The sequence below is a fragment of the Chelonoidis abingdonii genome, chromosome 3 (genome assembly GCF_003597395.2).
Source record: "Chelonoidis abingdonii isolate Lonesome George chromosome 3, CheloAbing_2.0, whole genome shotgun sequence".
Taxonomy (NCBI): domain Eukaryota; kingdom Metazoa; phylum Chordata; order Testudines; family Testudinidae; genus Chelonoidis; species Chelonoidis abingdonii.
The window spans coordinates 7,856,492-7,873,135 of NC_133771.1; the positions used below are offsets into that span (position 1 = coordinate 7,856,492).

Genomic DNA, 16,644 nt, shown 5'->3' on the forward strand with positions numbered 1-16,644 from the left:
CAGTACCCTGCACTGAGACAGGACTAATATGATTTAGACCGTCTCTGACGAAGTGTTTGTCTAACCTGTTCTTAAAAACCTCCAATCACAGAGATTCCACAATCTCTTTCGGTAATTTGTTCCACTACTACCCTGACAGTTAGTAAGTTTTTCCTAATGTCTAACTTAAATCTATCTTGCTGCTATTTAAGCCTGTTACTCCTTGTCCTATCCTCATTGGATAAGGAGAATAATTTATCCTCCTCCTCTTTATAACAAACTTTGACATACTTGAAGACTTATGTCCCCCCTCACTCTTCTCTTCTCCACACTAAACAAACCCAATTTTTTCAATCTTTCCTCACAGGTCATGTTGTCTAGGCCTTTAATCATTTCTGTTGCTGTCCTCTGGACTTTGTCCAATTTGTCCAATCTTCCCGAAGTATGGTGCCCAGAACAGGACATGGTGCTCCAACTGAGGCCTTATCAGTGCTGAGTACAGCGGCATAATTAATTACTTCTCATGCTTTGCTAACTACACTTCTGCTAAAACATCCCAGAATGATGCTCACTGTTTTTCCAACTGTATTTCATTGACTCGCATTTAGTATGTGATCTACTATAACTGCCAAATTCTTTTCTGCAGTATCCCTTTCTAGGCAGTCATTTCCCGTTTTGTATTTGTGCAACAGATTATTCCCTTCCTCAGCGTAGTACTTTGTGTTTGTCCTTAAAAGAGGAGGCTTAAAGAGCTTGGCTTGTTTAGCCTAACAAAACAAATGACAAGGGGAGATATGATTGCTCTCAATAAGAACAGCAGAGGGATAAACACCAGGGAAGGAGAGGAGTTATTTAAGTTAAGGGCCAATGTTGGCATAAGAACAAACTGGCCCTTAGTACATGTAGGCTTGAAATTAGACAAAGGTTTCTAACCATCAGAAAAGCGAAGTTCTGGAACAGCCTCCCCAGGGGAGTAAAGGAGGGGAAAAAAACTACCTTGTCTCAGGACTGAGCTGGAAAAGTTTATGGAGGCAATGGTCTGATGAGATTACTTACAATGGCATATGGCCCATCTGGGACTGCTATTAGCAAATATCTTCAACAGGGAAAATGGGTCACTGATTGGGAGGGCTCTACAGAGAATTCTTCTGGCTGCTGGGTCTTGCCCACATGGTCAGGGTCTAACTGTTTGCCATAACTGGGGTCAACAAGGAATTTTCACCCAGGTCAGAATCACAGAGACCTTGGAGTCTGGGGGAAGAGGGGGCTGTTTTCCTCTAGTGTGGGGCACGAGTCACCAGCCAGTTTGAACTAGAGTAAATGGTGGATTCTCTGTAACTTGAAGGCTTTAAATCATGATTTGAGGACTTCAGTAACTCTGCCAGAGCATATGGGCCTATTACAGGAGTGGCTGGATGAGGTTTTGTGGCCTGTGATGTGCAGGAGGTCAGACTAGGTGATCATGATGATCCTTTCTGGCCTTAAAGTCTACGAGTCTATGTTTGATGGTTACAAGCAACCAATTAATTTATTGGAGTCTAAGACCGTTTACTGAATTATCATTTGTTAACACTAAATAAGGGGTTGGACTAGATGACCTCCTGAGGTCCCTTCCAACCCCGATATTCTATGATTCTAAGCCATTTGCTAGCTTGACTTAACATGGTTTCACAAGAGAAGGAGAGGGTTTTTCTAGCAAGTAGTGAAGGAGACAGAAGCCAGTAGCCCTGACTGTCAATTCCCAGGTCTCTCTCGGGCCTGGTCTACGCTACGCCGTTAAACCAATTTTAACAGCGTTAAATTGATTTAACGCTGCATCTGTCCACACTACACTACTCTTTATATCAATTTAAAGGGCTCTTTAAATCGATTTCTGTAATCCTACAAAACGAGAGGAGTAATGCTAAAATCGATAATACTATATCGGATTAGGGTTAGTGTGGACGCAAATCGACGTTATTGGCCTCATTATTTTACAGTAGCTACCCACAGTGCACCGCTCCAGAAATCGACGCTAGCCTCGGACCATGGATGCACACCACCGAATTAATGTGCCTAGTGTAGACACGCACAATCGACTTTATAATATCTGTTTTATAAAATCGGTTTAAGCTAATTCGAATTTATCCTGTAGTGTAGACGTAGCCTCGGACTCACTGTGAGACCTTGGGCAAACCATTCAGCTTCTCAGTGCCTCAGTTTACCCATCTTTTAAATGGGGATTGTATTTGGCAACCTCACCGGTGTCCACAGAGGATTAACCTATGTGTGACGTGCTTTGAAGTGTGACGTGCTTGCAAAGGATAATCAACATTTTTAGCTTTCCCACAGTGAAAGCTTGAGGTCTTCAAACCACAATTTTGAGGACTTCAATAACTCAGTCATGTGTTAAGGGTTGTTATAGAGGTGTATGGGTAGGGTTCTGTGGCCTGCTTTGTGTAGGAGGTCAGACTAGATGATCATATTGGTCTCTTCTGACCTACGAGTCTATGAGTCTATGATTCTGTCAACTTTAATATATTCACACTGTGAACACCCTCTCAGGAGTACCTCTCATTCTAGCCTTCTGCCTAGTGGGAAGTGGTTTGCACCTTCATGTGCAATATAAGTCACATGTGCAACACCTTTCTGTTTGAAGAGACTACAGACACAGAGCATCAGGACCAATGTGGTGTTAGACAGCAAGGGGCCACCATGCTGTTTTCCTTTTGTCACTCACTTCTGGCATGATTTCAATCTTCTCATAGCGCCGCTTGAACGGGAGAGTCAGCACCTCTGCTCTGCGGTATGACATTGCCGGCGGCTGGCAGTCTATCATCAGGTCTGTGCGATGGGATTGGGTGGGTGGAGGCTGGGTGTACTGCTCTGGACAAACCACATGGAGAGGCTAGAAGAGAAGAGAAGACGGTGATGAAGACAGACGTCCAACTGTCAATGTGCACTGGCCTAGGAGGTGTATATAATGCAAATACTGACACTGCAATTATAAGGTTTGCAACATGGTTGTACATTAGTTGTGTTCCAGTAGCATCCAGACGCCCTTAATCAGGATTGGAGTAAGCGGTTCAGGATCGGGACAGTCTGTTATGTTACGTGTTGTACACCGCCTAGCATAACGGACTCTGACTGTGTCCTGAGACAGCATTTGAGTACAAGTAAATGTCAATAGTTATGCCAGGTGCTGTACAAAACTGAAGACAGTCCCAAAAAGCTTTCACATGAAATAGGGACAAAATACCACAGGTGGGTGTGGGGGGACCAGACGGCCCGATAAAATAGGGACTGTCCCAATTTTGAGGAGTTTGTCCCGCGTCCCGAACAGAGTACGGTCGGGATGCCATTTTTCCCGATATTTTGTTTCCTGGTTTTCGGTGGCAGTTCGGCAGAGAGTCCTTCAGTCGCTGACAGTCTTCGGCGGTATTTTGGCGGCAAGGTTTATTACCCACCGCCGAAATACCACCGAAGACCGTCCGCGACTGAAGACTCTCCACTGAATTGCTGCTGAAGTCCCGGATGGGTGAGTGTAAAGAAAAGAAAAGAAAAAAAAAAACGCCACCCCCTTGCCTTGTGACAGTCCCAATATTTTCCCTTTAACATCTGGTCACCGTAGGTGGGTGTAGAATATAAGGGAGTGGAGGGTGGGAAGACAAAGGTGACAGGAGAAGGAATATATGGTTGCATATATAGCCAAATGGACCATTTGGAGGCTTCATAGAGAACTTATCAGAGGAGGGCAACATGGAAGAAGCGAACAATGGGATCTGCCATCATTCACAGAGTGAAGGGGAAGCTCACAATGTGAAGAGATGATTGGCTAGGTTGTTCTTTCACAACCCCTCACGCTATCATGTGTGTTGGATGTGTTGAAGAGGGAGCCAATAGAAGAACCCAACAGGAGGAGGGGTGGGGGTAACATGATTGAAGGGATGAGCCAGGAAGAAAATTTTAGCAGCAACGTTTTGAATAGAAAGGGGTGGGGTGGGGTGGGGTGAGGTGAGGTGGATGCCGGGAAGACTGAAGAGGAGACTGTGGTAGCCAAGGTGGGAGATGTCAGTCTGAAGAAGAGCTCTGGCAGTCTGGCCAGAGAGAAAAAAGGAAGCAGCAGGATTTGGATATGGCCTGGATGTGAACGTCCAGAAAGTGCAGTATCCGTATCAAAGAGGAGGCTGTGATTATAGGCCTGAGGGACCAGGCAATGGTGGAGTTAACTGAAGCTGATGGAGCTGAGGGAACCCAGCACACTTTGCACTTTTGGGACATAAATACTTATCACACACATCCAGGGCATATTTAAACAAGCAGGAAAGATTCAAAGGGAAAAATGACTGCGTTTATAAACTGCTAAGAGGCTCAGTCTTGGAAATGTGTGATGTTTTCTGCTACACACCTACTGCTACTTTGCATAGTGAGCCATTAAATGTTTGAAGCCCACTGTCTGGAGACTGGTGGCCTCTTTGTACATATTTCAGTGCAGGCTATTAGAAGAGGAGGCATATGCTGTGTGTTCTCTTCTAGAGACTTGGCAAAACAAGAAAACAGAAAGTCATTTCTTTAATATAAAGATCATCTACAGTGAAAGTATCCATTGGGTGGGTGGGTGTAGGTGTATAAATATAAAGGGAAAGCAAGAGAGATTTCATTACCTGGACTTCTTTGAGTAACTTGGACACCTGAATAAAATTCAGTCTTGTGTCGATGGGGCAGTAAACGCATTTCATAGCCAGAGGTTGATAAGGAGCCAGTGCATCCAGATAAGAAAAGTCAGGCTCTAGGAGAGGGAAAAAAAATGCAGAAGATATTTGATGTCTCAAGAACAAAGATTGCCCAATTCCTCTCCCTATTACCATGTTCTAGTCTAGACAAGCTGTTGTTTGGCAATGTTAATTCACTTATGGGTTTCTCTTTTACCCCCCCTAGTTATTTTCAGTTAATTTGATGAAAATTATGCTCACAATTAGTCTTAGCTCAATCAAGCAACAGAGCAGCACCATTTCATCTGAAAGCATTAATGTCTGATTTTTCTATAACAAATTTAATCAAGACAAAAACAGCATCTCTTAGTTTTAATCAGATCCTAAAAAAAAAAAAGCACAATTTACCATTTTTCAGTATCACAAACCCACCTGAGTGGCCTGGTTTCTCAGCCTCACAAAAATCCAACACAAACATTTCATATTTCAAGACGATTTTGCATAAGTGTCACCTTCAGCAAATACATTTTCACCATTTTCCTCATAATTACTCCTTTTAGTTTAGGCTGGGTGTCAGTATTAGATTCATGGAAGAATAAGGAACTATTCAACAAATATTCTACCATAATCCTAGTGGATCTGTAAGAACTGGACAACTCAGGACAGCATACAATAGAATAGGATATTCACCTTTTTTACCTCCATGCTACCAGTGCATTCTAGCACAGGTGGTAGTGACTGAAAGCTGCTGTCATCAGATGGCTGTTCTGCAGCTTATGTGATTTTTGGTAGTGACCTCAGACCAGTTTCTAGGGGAGAGGTGTTTCCTCACTAAACCCACAATGGCTGGTACTAACTGGCATCCTTGTTGGGCATGTACTTAAAGAGAGTCAGAAACTTTCCACAAACTTCCATCACACTCCTAGGTCTTGTCTACGCTAGAAAATTCAGACCCACAGTTTTCCACCCAGGTAGCAACTGCGGAAGTGTAAGTACAGCCATGATGCCGATTCAGAACAGAGTTAGGAGACATAGTGATAAAAACCCAAACAAAAACACACACCTAACTCTTGTGGATTACTTCCTCCACCTGTGGAGAACTAGGGGAGGAAATCTGGCAGTGAGGCACAATGCTGGGTTGTGCCTCTGTCATGGCATAACTCCCCACTCTGAACGTTAGAGTCCAAAAAAAAATGGGGTACCAACATGAATTCCTCTAAGCTTAATTACCAGCTTAGATCTGATAGCTGCCACCACCCAAAAGTATAGTGTTTTGGGGCACTCTGGTCCCCCCTAAAACCTTCCCTGGGGACCCCAAGACCATGACAGCCTCAATTTCACTGGAGGGACCGTGGGGGGAAGGATGTGGAAAAGCTTGCTCCCTCACTGTCTCACCCATGTCTGGAGAATAGGCTGTTCTTCGCAGAGCTGTCAATGACACCCAGACTGAACTAAACTCACTATAAGAAACCACAGTGGATGCAATGCTGCGTATCTCAGGAGGCCTCACATAGGCTGGGTCAGTGCCAATGCTCACTCACGCGCTAAGCTTTGGCCAGCAGCTTTAGGGTCTCCTAATAGCATTGTGAAGCAGCTATATAAATAAGAGAACCTGCTCTATTTCATTCAGATCTCAAAATGACTACATTTTAGTATCTGATGGGACAATTGCTTCTCCTTGAAGAAAGGCTCAGAATGAAACACCTTCTCAGTAAGGGCCAGATTCTGCTACCCTTGCTCATGTTGGGTAATACCGTACTGCACGAGTAGTTGCATTAATTTCCATGGGACTACTTATGGAGTAAGGTACTAATCAACGTGAGGACATCAGAACCTGGCCCCAAATTAAGGAGTCCAGAATAGGCATGAGGTTTGGTATTTCCAAAGCAGTATGCTGCTATATGGCAGTGTTGCCAGCTATTGGAATCAGAGCTAAAGCAGCTGATGATGGAGTGACTACCCAGATAACACGGAGTATGGTACAAAAATCCACAGCGAGTCACTCAGCAGGGCTCATGCTTTGCTTGCAGATAGGCCTCTCCTGGCTTTCATTAGTGACAAAATGTAGCGTCTGTTTAATAGGGGGACTATATCCTGCCTTTCCAATGGAGATGCATGTGAGTGTCTGTAGAGCTGTCTCCTCACCATAGTATCAGGGCACCTTCCAGAGAAAAAAGCGGAGTCTCTAGCACTTTTCCCAGTACAGGGCCAGAACTCTGCTTGGGGCAGGGATGGTGGAATGGCTTTCTCAAGGAGGAAGGCTTTGCAACATTTTCTAATGATGGTCAAACTCTGATCAACTCTGGAAGATTGTTTCCTTCACAGCTCTCATGTGCTTTTTCCTGGGCTTTGGGATCTGCATTGTCCCAGAGGAATGCACCTGTCCCAGTAGTTCATAGATCACAATCAGCCTTTGACACGGCAGGAGCTTGATCCATTAATTGCTTTGAAAATTAGGACCAAGGCCTTAAACTGGCATCAGAAGCTGACTGGGGGAATGTGGAGGGACTTGAGCACAGGCTTGCTCTCAGTGCCTGAGTCAGGGAGAGAGCAGGCTGCCCTGTTCTGGACCAGCTGGAACCTGTGTATCATCTTCACGTTCAGCTTCAGATACAGTTAGCTAAAGTAATCCAGCCTGGAGGTGACAACTCATAGATCACTGTGGCTAGGTCCCCGCAGAAGGTAGGAATGAAGTTTCCTAGCAAGCTAGAGGTAAAGGGAGGAATTTTGGAAACTGAGTCGACCTGGTCATCCCAGAGTAGCAAGAAGTCTAAGAGGAGCCAGAGGTTTTGTACCACTTTGATGAATAAGGGCTGTATGCTTTTGATGGAAGTTGGAGACAAAGTCTTGGCCAGCTCATCAAAGCATTTCCAATCAGCATCGCTTTTGCCTTGGCAGGGATCAGCTTGAGCTAATGCTCTTCATCCAAGAGCTGATCTCTTGTAGGCATTTTACTGCAGTACATACAAAGATCTTGCTTACAAAAGGCAAGGACTGGCTATGCAGGGCAAGAATCAGCTCCACAGGGCTAACAGGAATGAAATGCAGTATAATTTATCTGTCAATGTCAATCCTGAGAGCCTTACTTGAACAAGCTGCTACTGAAGTCATCACACCAGGGAAAGAGGGAGGCTCTCGGAATCTGGTCCAACAAGAACGTATGACACACTATCAGTTGTATACTGTCAACAGCACTTCACTTACCTGTAAATATAACAGTGTTAAGGCTAGATTTTCCCCACAGCTCCATAAAGTGCACCACATCCCCAAATCTGAGGGAGGGATGTCCAGTGAACACAACGCACGGCTGTTTGAAATCATTGCTGAAGTCTCCATGGATACTGGGATAGTGCTTCAGTTTGTTTGTCTGAATGAGCTGAAATAAAATAATAATGAGACTTTACCAACTTTTCACACATCTATGGTTGGCTATTATTATATTATTGTGTATGTCTGTATGCTTATGCATATACATATATATACATACAAACACACACACCCCCAACCCCAATATATAGCTGGTTATTTATAATATATTAATAGATTCTACGATTGGAAGGGACCTCGAGAGGTCATCGAGTCCAGTCCCCTGCCCTCATGGCAGGACCAAAATACTATCTAGACCATCCCGGATAGACAATTATCTAACCTACTCTTAAATATCTCCAGAGATGGAGATTCCACAACCTCCCTAGGCAATTTATTCCAATGTTTAACCACCCTGACAGTTAGGAACTTTTTCCTAATGTCCAACCTAAATCTCCCTTGCTGCAGTTTAAGCCCATTGCTTCTTGTTCTATCATTAGAGGCTAAGGTGAACAAGTTTTCTCCCTCCTCCTGATGACACCCTTTTAGATACCTGAAAACTGCTATCATGTCCCCTCTCAGTCTTCTCTTTTCCAAACTAAACAAACCCAATTCTTTCTGCCTTCCTTCATAGGTCATGTTCTCAAGACCTTTAATCATTCTTGTTGCTCTTCTCTGGACCCTCTCCAATTTCTCCCCATCTTTCTTGAAATGCGATGCCCAGAACTGGACACAATACTCCAGTTGAGGCCTAACCAGCGCAGAGTAGAGCGGAAGAATGAGTTCTCGTGTCTTGCTCACAACACAACATACACAGCTCACTCCCATATATTCTATAAGACTTGAGCTCATGGAGTCACTGTTGCAGTAAACATTCTGAGGGAGGTGTGGTCTGGAGAGCTGAGCATAGGGCTGGACCTGGGAACTTCAGAATTATGCTCCTGACTTCCTGTAATACTATTCTGAAAGGTGGTTCTGCAGAGGTTCCCCATGTAGTGCTTCTCAATGATTTTCAGAGTAAAGTATCTTCAGTTTACTGGTAAAAAGCTGCTCCTTCTAGCTGCTGTCTCACCGAACACACTATGGGATCCAAGAGTTAATGTCGGTTCTTTGCAGGTCACGTTAATGCTGAGAAATTCTGCCCTCAGCAACATCTGTCACTACTGGATTTAGATGTAACAGATTCAAATCACAGGAAACCTCTTCTGATGAGCCACAAGAAGGAACACACTCCAGCTTGCCCTCTCTTAGCTAGGTTGGCTCTGCCAGACTAAAGAAATGCAGTAAAAGTTACTTTTTTCCCCTAAGGTCAGCCAGCTATGACTGAACACACACAGGGGGCAGATCCCCTTAGTGAGATGGTGCAAAGTTTATGAAGCCACTTTTCAGAGTAGAGCTTTGTTTTATTTCCTCTGCCTCTGGTTTCTCCATCTGTAAAATGAGGATCCAACTTGTCCAGAGTGTTGGGAGGAGCTTGTATTTAATAAATAAATGTATCCTCCGGGCACAATCTGATTAGATTCTCTCGGTACTTATATGCTCCATCACCATAGTCTCTGAACACCCTGACTTTCTGAACTGAGGAAATTGCTATCTGAGTAAATTGTTTCATGCATAGTCCATGGTTTAAGAAATTGAGAAAATGAAACATTTTAAATACATCAATAAAGTCAAAGGAAACATTGGAGTGATTTTTCTTTCCCTGCAAGTCAGTATATAAAAGAACTGGGGCTCTTAATTTAACCCCTCCACCCCCGAACACACAGTGCTGTCTGCTGCCAAATGTAGCAGTCATTCAGGATGTAGGAATTTACAACACAGGCTCAAGCAATGCATTTCCAAAACCATCTGTGCTATTCTACAGAAATCCTGCACAATCCTGCTTGTGAGTGAATGGCACTATACACACCAACTTGCATGCCATGACTTACAGCCAGAGACCTTCATTCTGGACACCGGTCTCCATTGTACTACATTCAATTTTAGAAGAGAAACCAAGAGGAAGAGTGCATTAAAATAAACATTTCGTGGTCTTTCACTGCTGTAACTCTTGCCTTTCCAGAGCTCTGCTCCCTTTTATTTATCTATTATCTCTTGCCATGTTATGTTTAACTTAGATTCTAAGTTTCTTGGGGCAGCACTGATCCCTTTTCTGTACTGCTAAGAAACATGAATGCCTCTGCTGTAAAACAACAACATTTCTTGGGTACACAGGATCTGAACAAGAAATAAAAACCACCATCCACCCACAAGTTCTGGAGGTACCGTATATGCAGGTTGTTATCAAGTTCAGCAGCAATGAACACTGTTTGCAATTAGTCAGGCTAAACCACTAGAGGTCCCTGTAGTCCAGGGGTCGGCAACCTTTCAGAAGTGCTGTGCCGAGTCTTCATTTATTCACTCTGATTTAAGGTTTCACGTGCCAGTAATACATTTTAACATTTTTAGAAGGTCTCTTTCTATAAGTCTATAATATATATAACTAAACTATTGTTGTATGTAAAGTAAATACGTTTTTTAAAACATTTAAGAAGCTTCATGTAAAATTAAATTAAAATGCAGAGCCCCCCTGACCAGTGGCCAGGACCTGGGCAGCGTGAGTGCCACCGAAAATCAGCCCGCATGCCGCCTTTGGCATGCATGCCATGGGTTGCCTACCCCTGCTGTAGTCAATGCAATACTGACACTGGAATATGCAACACAGAAACTTGCCCTCAATTCCAGGTTATGAAAGAAGCCCTGCTACACATTGGACAAATAAGTACTTTCTCCTCTTCTCTCACTTCCACCTTCTCTTTTTTCAGCTTCTTCTAAAGGGTTTTCTGGAACAATTTTGTCTTTGATGCGTTTGGTCGTTGGTTTGCCTGCCTGCTGCTGCACAGGCAATGTAAAACTATACTCCAGCCCAGGAATGGATCACAAGCAGGGTTTGACTGGCAGCACTACCTTTGGGGTCTGATGTACAGGATGGAAACTTCATGCAGGCCCGTCCATTATATTTACCACTTGGGCTCTTGGATCACAGTGAATTAACCACAACATCATAAAGGGCTTATGACTTCCTCTACATCTTTACAACATGGAAGTCTGAGGCACCCCACCTCCTGCAACTTGACAATAATATCGAATTCCAATTCAGCTTTTAAATGGAAAATTTAAATATGCATCCAATGACTGTTGTGGCAGTTAATATGCACTCAGTCTTGCAAACACTCCTATAATTAAGGTTGGTAAAGATTTCTGATTGAAGCACCTGGAGTGCAATATTTAGAATCTAAATGTTGCCTCCAGTAATAAGAGCTGGCTGCAGAGCGGCTTAGCAGACAATAGGCAAAACACGTTTTATCCTGTAAATGATTGGAATCCAATAAATCCTAGAAGGGAAACAGTTCCAAAAGCTAACTGCAGCATATGTCAGAGCTATGTCAAAATCCTAAACCTGAAGTTGTAAATCTTGTTTCAGTGGAGTACGTGGGGAATTTATACTCTGGAAACCAAAGTGAATGTGTGATGTACCACAGAACCAGGGAAAGGCTCCAGGAAAATTGCAGTAATTACTGACAATCCTATGATTGGCAATTATATAATACCTTTCTTCCAAAGATCCCAAATCACTCTACTAGTAAACAGATCCACAATCTCCCATTCTAATATAAGATTTTACACACAGCACTCAAAGCCTTGCTAAGCACTGGGGGAACCATTAAGTCAGAAGATGATCAAAGACCTGACTTATTTTATCTGCATATGTTTAGATTCATAGACATGTGATGCATTGTAAAATGTATCTTTATAAATGTACGCAAGTTCTATATTGTCCAAGATTATGTGATCATTTAATTTGTTGTGCAACTCTGGCCATCTCACCTGCACCCTGCTCACTAATCCACCTTCCAAGCCTCTGAGCATCTTCAAAGCAGCTTCTTGTGCTTATCATGAGAGCAAGAGATTCTTTAAATGATAACAAATGTCTTGGGCCTTGGTTTTATATCTCCAGCACCACTGTATCCTTCAGCACAGTACATAAGAATGGCCACACCGGATCAGACCAAAGGTGCATCTAGCCTAGTATCCTGTCTTCTGACAGTGGCCAATGCCAGGTGCCCTCAGGGAATGAACAGAACAGGTCATCATCAAGTATGGGGGCATTCATTCAGGACTGATTCAAGAAAATGCTACTTACTGAATCCCCACCTTGCAGCATGGTGTGTTTCATGGAGGTCCCAACAAGTTACTGACCAGGCCTGCTCCAAGTTGTGATATTGGGGAGGGAAGGGGAGGGGAGGGGAGGGGAGGAGGGATAGTTTGGTGGTTTGAGCATTGGCCTGCAAAACCTAGGGTTGTGAGCTCAATCCTTGAGGGGGCCACTTAGGGATCTGGGGCAAAATCAGTACTTGGTCTTGCTAGAGAAGGCAGAGGGGTGGACTCCATGACCCTTCAGGGTCCCTTCCAGTTCTATGAGATAGGTATATCTCCATATATTAAATATCTGATGAAGCCATGGCCTGAGGTAGTATAACTGCCAGCCATACCTAAAAACATTAGAGACCCATGAGAAACATCTGTAAAATGGGCCTAACAACAAATACTTCTCTATCTCACTAGTGTATTAGGGGGATTTAATTGGTGAATATTTATAAACATCTTTGAGATCTGAACAGGAAATGGGCTACATGAACACATTTCAAAATGTCTACAATAAGAGAATTGTTTGCAGTGCACTTCTAGCCATGTTGGTCCCAGTATATTAGAGAGACAAGGTGAGTGAGGTAATATCTTTTTTTGGACCAACTTCAGTTAGTGAAAGAGAAGCTTTTTCACTTACACAGAAGAGCACCTGTAAGTTTGAAAGCTTGTCTCTTTCTCCAACAAAAGTTGGTCTAATAAAAAAATATAGAGAAGCATAGCAATGTACCAAACCATGTTAAAAACGGCACTATCTGCTACAAGCCAGGGTCAGCAGCATTGGCTGGTGCTTATCCAATCAGTATCTCCAAAATTGTGTCTTGAAGCTTTAGCTTTCAGAAACATGAAACATTTAGGACCTCTCTTTCTGTGGAAAGATTCTTTATTGACTGAAAGCTTAAGAGATAAGAGACAGTAAAGTGTATTGAACCTAAATTATGGTGAGTTTTTTGTTGTGTGTTTTTTTTTAAATCCCAAATGGCTATGCTTCCCGTTACCGCAGTAGACATGATTTACGGGGTCAGTAACTGCTACTATAAACTGGATAAATCTATGTAACCATGGTGTATTCTTTGTTCAGCAAAGCCAAAATTTATTGCCATTTATTTTGTGTGTGTTCTGCATCCAAAAATTCTGATAGCTATGCCTCTATTTTATCAAGGAGGGAGGGAGTGATGCATGTGTTACTTCACCTTCCTTGTCCTCTCTGTAGGCCACCTCTAACAGAGGCCTTTTGCTGTGGAAGCATCACTTAATTCCTGGTATTTATTGCTTTGAATATGGTGAGCTGGAGCCAGTGTATGAAGGAAGGAAACAAAGATCAAGCCAGAGAGTGCTAGTTTTTCCATAGCAAACAATCCAAATTACTTCCTCCCCAGCTACTTGCAGTCAAAAGACAATAGCCTATTTTCTAGCCATTTCCCCTTTGCAGTGAATTAAGCTAGTTTCGAGTAAGGCACTCCTATTTCAGGATAAGAGTATCCACACACAAACTTAAAGCAAGAATGATTCATCTGCTTTAAACTCACACCCTACCTTATTCCAGATTAATTTTCATGTATAGTCAAGCCCTTAGTCACATTTGAAAATTTTTTCTCTGGCCTAGAGTCAAAGCAGTGTCCTGGAGACAAAAGACTCCATCTTTCTCTCTTTACTAATCCCCTAAGCACAAAATATTTGTTACGTTTTGTTTTTAACTTGGTAGACGCTTCCAAAGTTGCCTCAGTACAATCTCTTAGCCCTTTCAGTCACAAAAACTGCTTGTGGAAACGGAACTGGCACAACTGTATGAACAGAGGCGATACCTGTCCAGATATCGGTCAACAATTTTTCAATGCTTTCCCATCATACTGCCCTTCCCATACCTCTGTTCTTCCTCTTGAGAAATTACTGGCTCCAGCGTCCACTAAAATCCTACTGGCAGATACTAACTGTCTTGCAGCAGAGACTTGCAGGCCCAGCCATTATGGAGAAACTCATTTGAAAACTTTCCCATTTAACTGCTGCTCCAGTAAAAGAAAAAAGGAAGAAATTTTCAAAGCTGCTCAATGCATTTGAACATCCAATTTCCATTAACTTTATTACTAGATCGCTTTGAAAATCTTACCCTGTGTTTCTGGCCTGCAATAGTGGAAGCGTGGGATTCCCTGTACAATCAATTCAGTGACATTAGGAAACAGCACTTTCCAGGAGAACAACAAATTCTATGCAATGATCAAGGGGAGGAGGAGATATGCTATATAGCTACAATTAGGTGAAAGGCGTCAACAACAAGGAGGGAGAGGAAGTGTTTAGGGTGCTCTGAGGGGTAGAATTCCATGTCCATTTTACATCATCCCATCTCACAAAGAATACAGCAGAAATAAGGGGGTTCAAAGGCTGGTGACAAGAGTTAGAGGCTTGGAGAGACTGAGCAGATTGGGAACGCTTAGATTAGAGAGGAGACAGAAAAGGGGAGAGAGTCGAGGTGTATGAATGGTAGAGAAGGCAAGTCAGGTACTTCTATTTACCTTCTCATATAATAAGAGTAATGGGATAGTCAAGCAGTGAAATGTTAAAGGCAACACATTAGCAACTGATAAAAGGAAATAAATACTTTTCACACTGTGCATAAACCATTGCCCCCAAGGTATTGCCCCCAAAGATAGAAGCTTAGAATGACAAAAAAATAAAATAAAATAGAAGAACTGGACATTTATCTGGATAATGGGAACATCCAGTTTCAGGAGCAGACTGGACTCTGCTGCCCATACTGTATTTGTTTTGTGGCTAGAGGCATCAGTTTCCAGGACTGCCCTCCTCCACTGGCATACAGCACCAAGCACATTCCCGCTGCTCATTTAAATAACTAGCACGCGTATTTGAGTAATTTCTCTTACTCTATTCTCCCAAAGATGCTCTGAGCTCAGCAGTTGATCTCTGTTCAAATGCGATAAACCTACCATTGAAAAAAGCACCACACAATGATTCTACGACAAAGAGTCCTATCTCAATGCTGTTTCCATACAAGTGATCATTTAATTCATGTTTCTGATACTCATTAACAGTGCCCTTGAAGTTCCCATTGAACAGTCCCCTTCCCATTAAATGATTGATTCATGGATTTAAAAAGAAATTATGTATCTGTGTGCGCCTGCGCGCGCACACACACACACAGAGGAAGGATGGTCTAATGGTTAGGACTCTAACCTCGAACTTGAGAGAACTGGGTTCAAGTCCCTGCTCCACCACATGTACTGCCTGTATGACACTGAGCAAGTCACTGAGCCTCTGATTCCCCTCTGTACAATGGGAACACTAGTACTTTCCTACCTCACAGTGGCCATATAAATACCTTGCACAGATACTTACACACTCCCTCAATTAGCAGAGTTTTTTCATTTTTCAGTCTACCTTCTACATTTCCCAAAAGGAAAAAAACCAAAACCAAACCAGATGCACCTCCCCCCCTTTTACACAGCATGGTAATATTAAACCATCAGTGGATATGGGAGCACAATAAGGATTGCACTGCAGCTCAGGGAACCAATCAAGGTAGTAGCAGATAATTGCCTCCTTGAAAGCTACCCAAATGCTCAGAGTAAACAAATGCACAGTGGAGAGCACCGGAGCCTGCACAGGGATGTGGTAGTACGTTGGGGGGTGGATTGTAGGTGTTTACTGCTTTTTTTAATAAAGTTGGATCCATGTATTTTATAAAATAAAAGGAAGCAAACTTGGGGGCTATAAATTTGATCTGTGTGTTCTCCTGAAGTGCACCTCACTATAGTCATTTATGACCTTACCAGAAGCCCTAGATCAGCGATTTTCTAACTTTTTGAGCTGAGCTCCCCCCCATCCCCTCCTTTGAGTTACAATTTTTGGTTGCTCCACTCCCCACCCCAGATAAAAAAGAGGAAAGTCAGGGGGTGGAGGTGGCGTGAGGCTGGCCCAAGCTGCCTGGCATTGCTGCTCACTCCCATGAACGGGGGCATGTCTCAGTTTGAAAACCTCTGCCCCAGATGGACTAGCAGACTCATCATGCACTTTTTAATATGGGCCAAATTTTCAATATGCCTGAGCACTTGTCACCACTTTAAAACCTCCATTTGCAAAATGGTCAGTAAACGACAGGAATTAGCAATGAAGAGACCCACTAGAGCCTTGATTCCATCACCAGGGGCCAGCAGAGGACAGTTCAAATCCCCAGTGCACACACCAGTTGCAGCTACAAACCCCTCATCTGTGTTAAGAGGACATTACTGTGGAATCAGCAGTACTCACTATACTGTTTGTCCTTAGGGATTATTTTTATTGCCATAGTGCCTAGGAGCCTTAGTCATGAACCAGGATCCCAGAGTGATAGGCACAGAACAAAAAAGACAGTTACTCACCTTTGTAACTGTTGTTCTTCGAGATGTGTTGCTCATATCCATTCCAGTTAGGTGTGCGCGCGCTGCGTGCACGTTCGTCGGAGAAACTTTTACCCTAGCAACACTCGGTG

General features: G+C 43.2%; 1 protein-coding gene across 2 annotated transcripts in view; it reads right to left on the reverse strand.

Annotated features, from left to right (window-relative positions):
- Positions 1-16,644, reverse strand: part of INTS9 (integrator complex subunit 9) — a 91,588-nt gene that overhangs the window by 12,763 nt on the left and 62,181 nt on the right. For both annotated transcript variants that reach the window (XM_075063586.1, XM_075063587.1), the window contains 3 exons: positions 7,875-8,046; positions 4,623-4,747; positions 2,699-2,866 (listed from right to left, as the gene is read on the reverse strand). In XM_075063586.1, the coding sequence (XP_074919687.1) occupies positions 2,699-2,866; positions 4,623-4,747; positions 7,875-8,046 (465 nt within the window). The remainder of the gene's footprint in view (positions 1-2,698; positions 2,867-4,622; positions 4,748-7,874; positions 8,047-16,644) is intronic.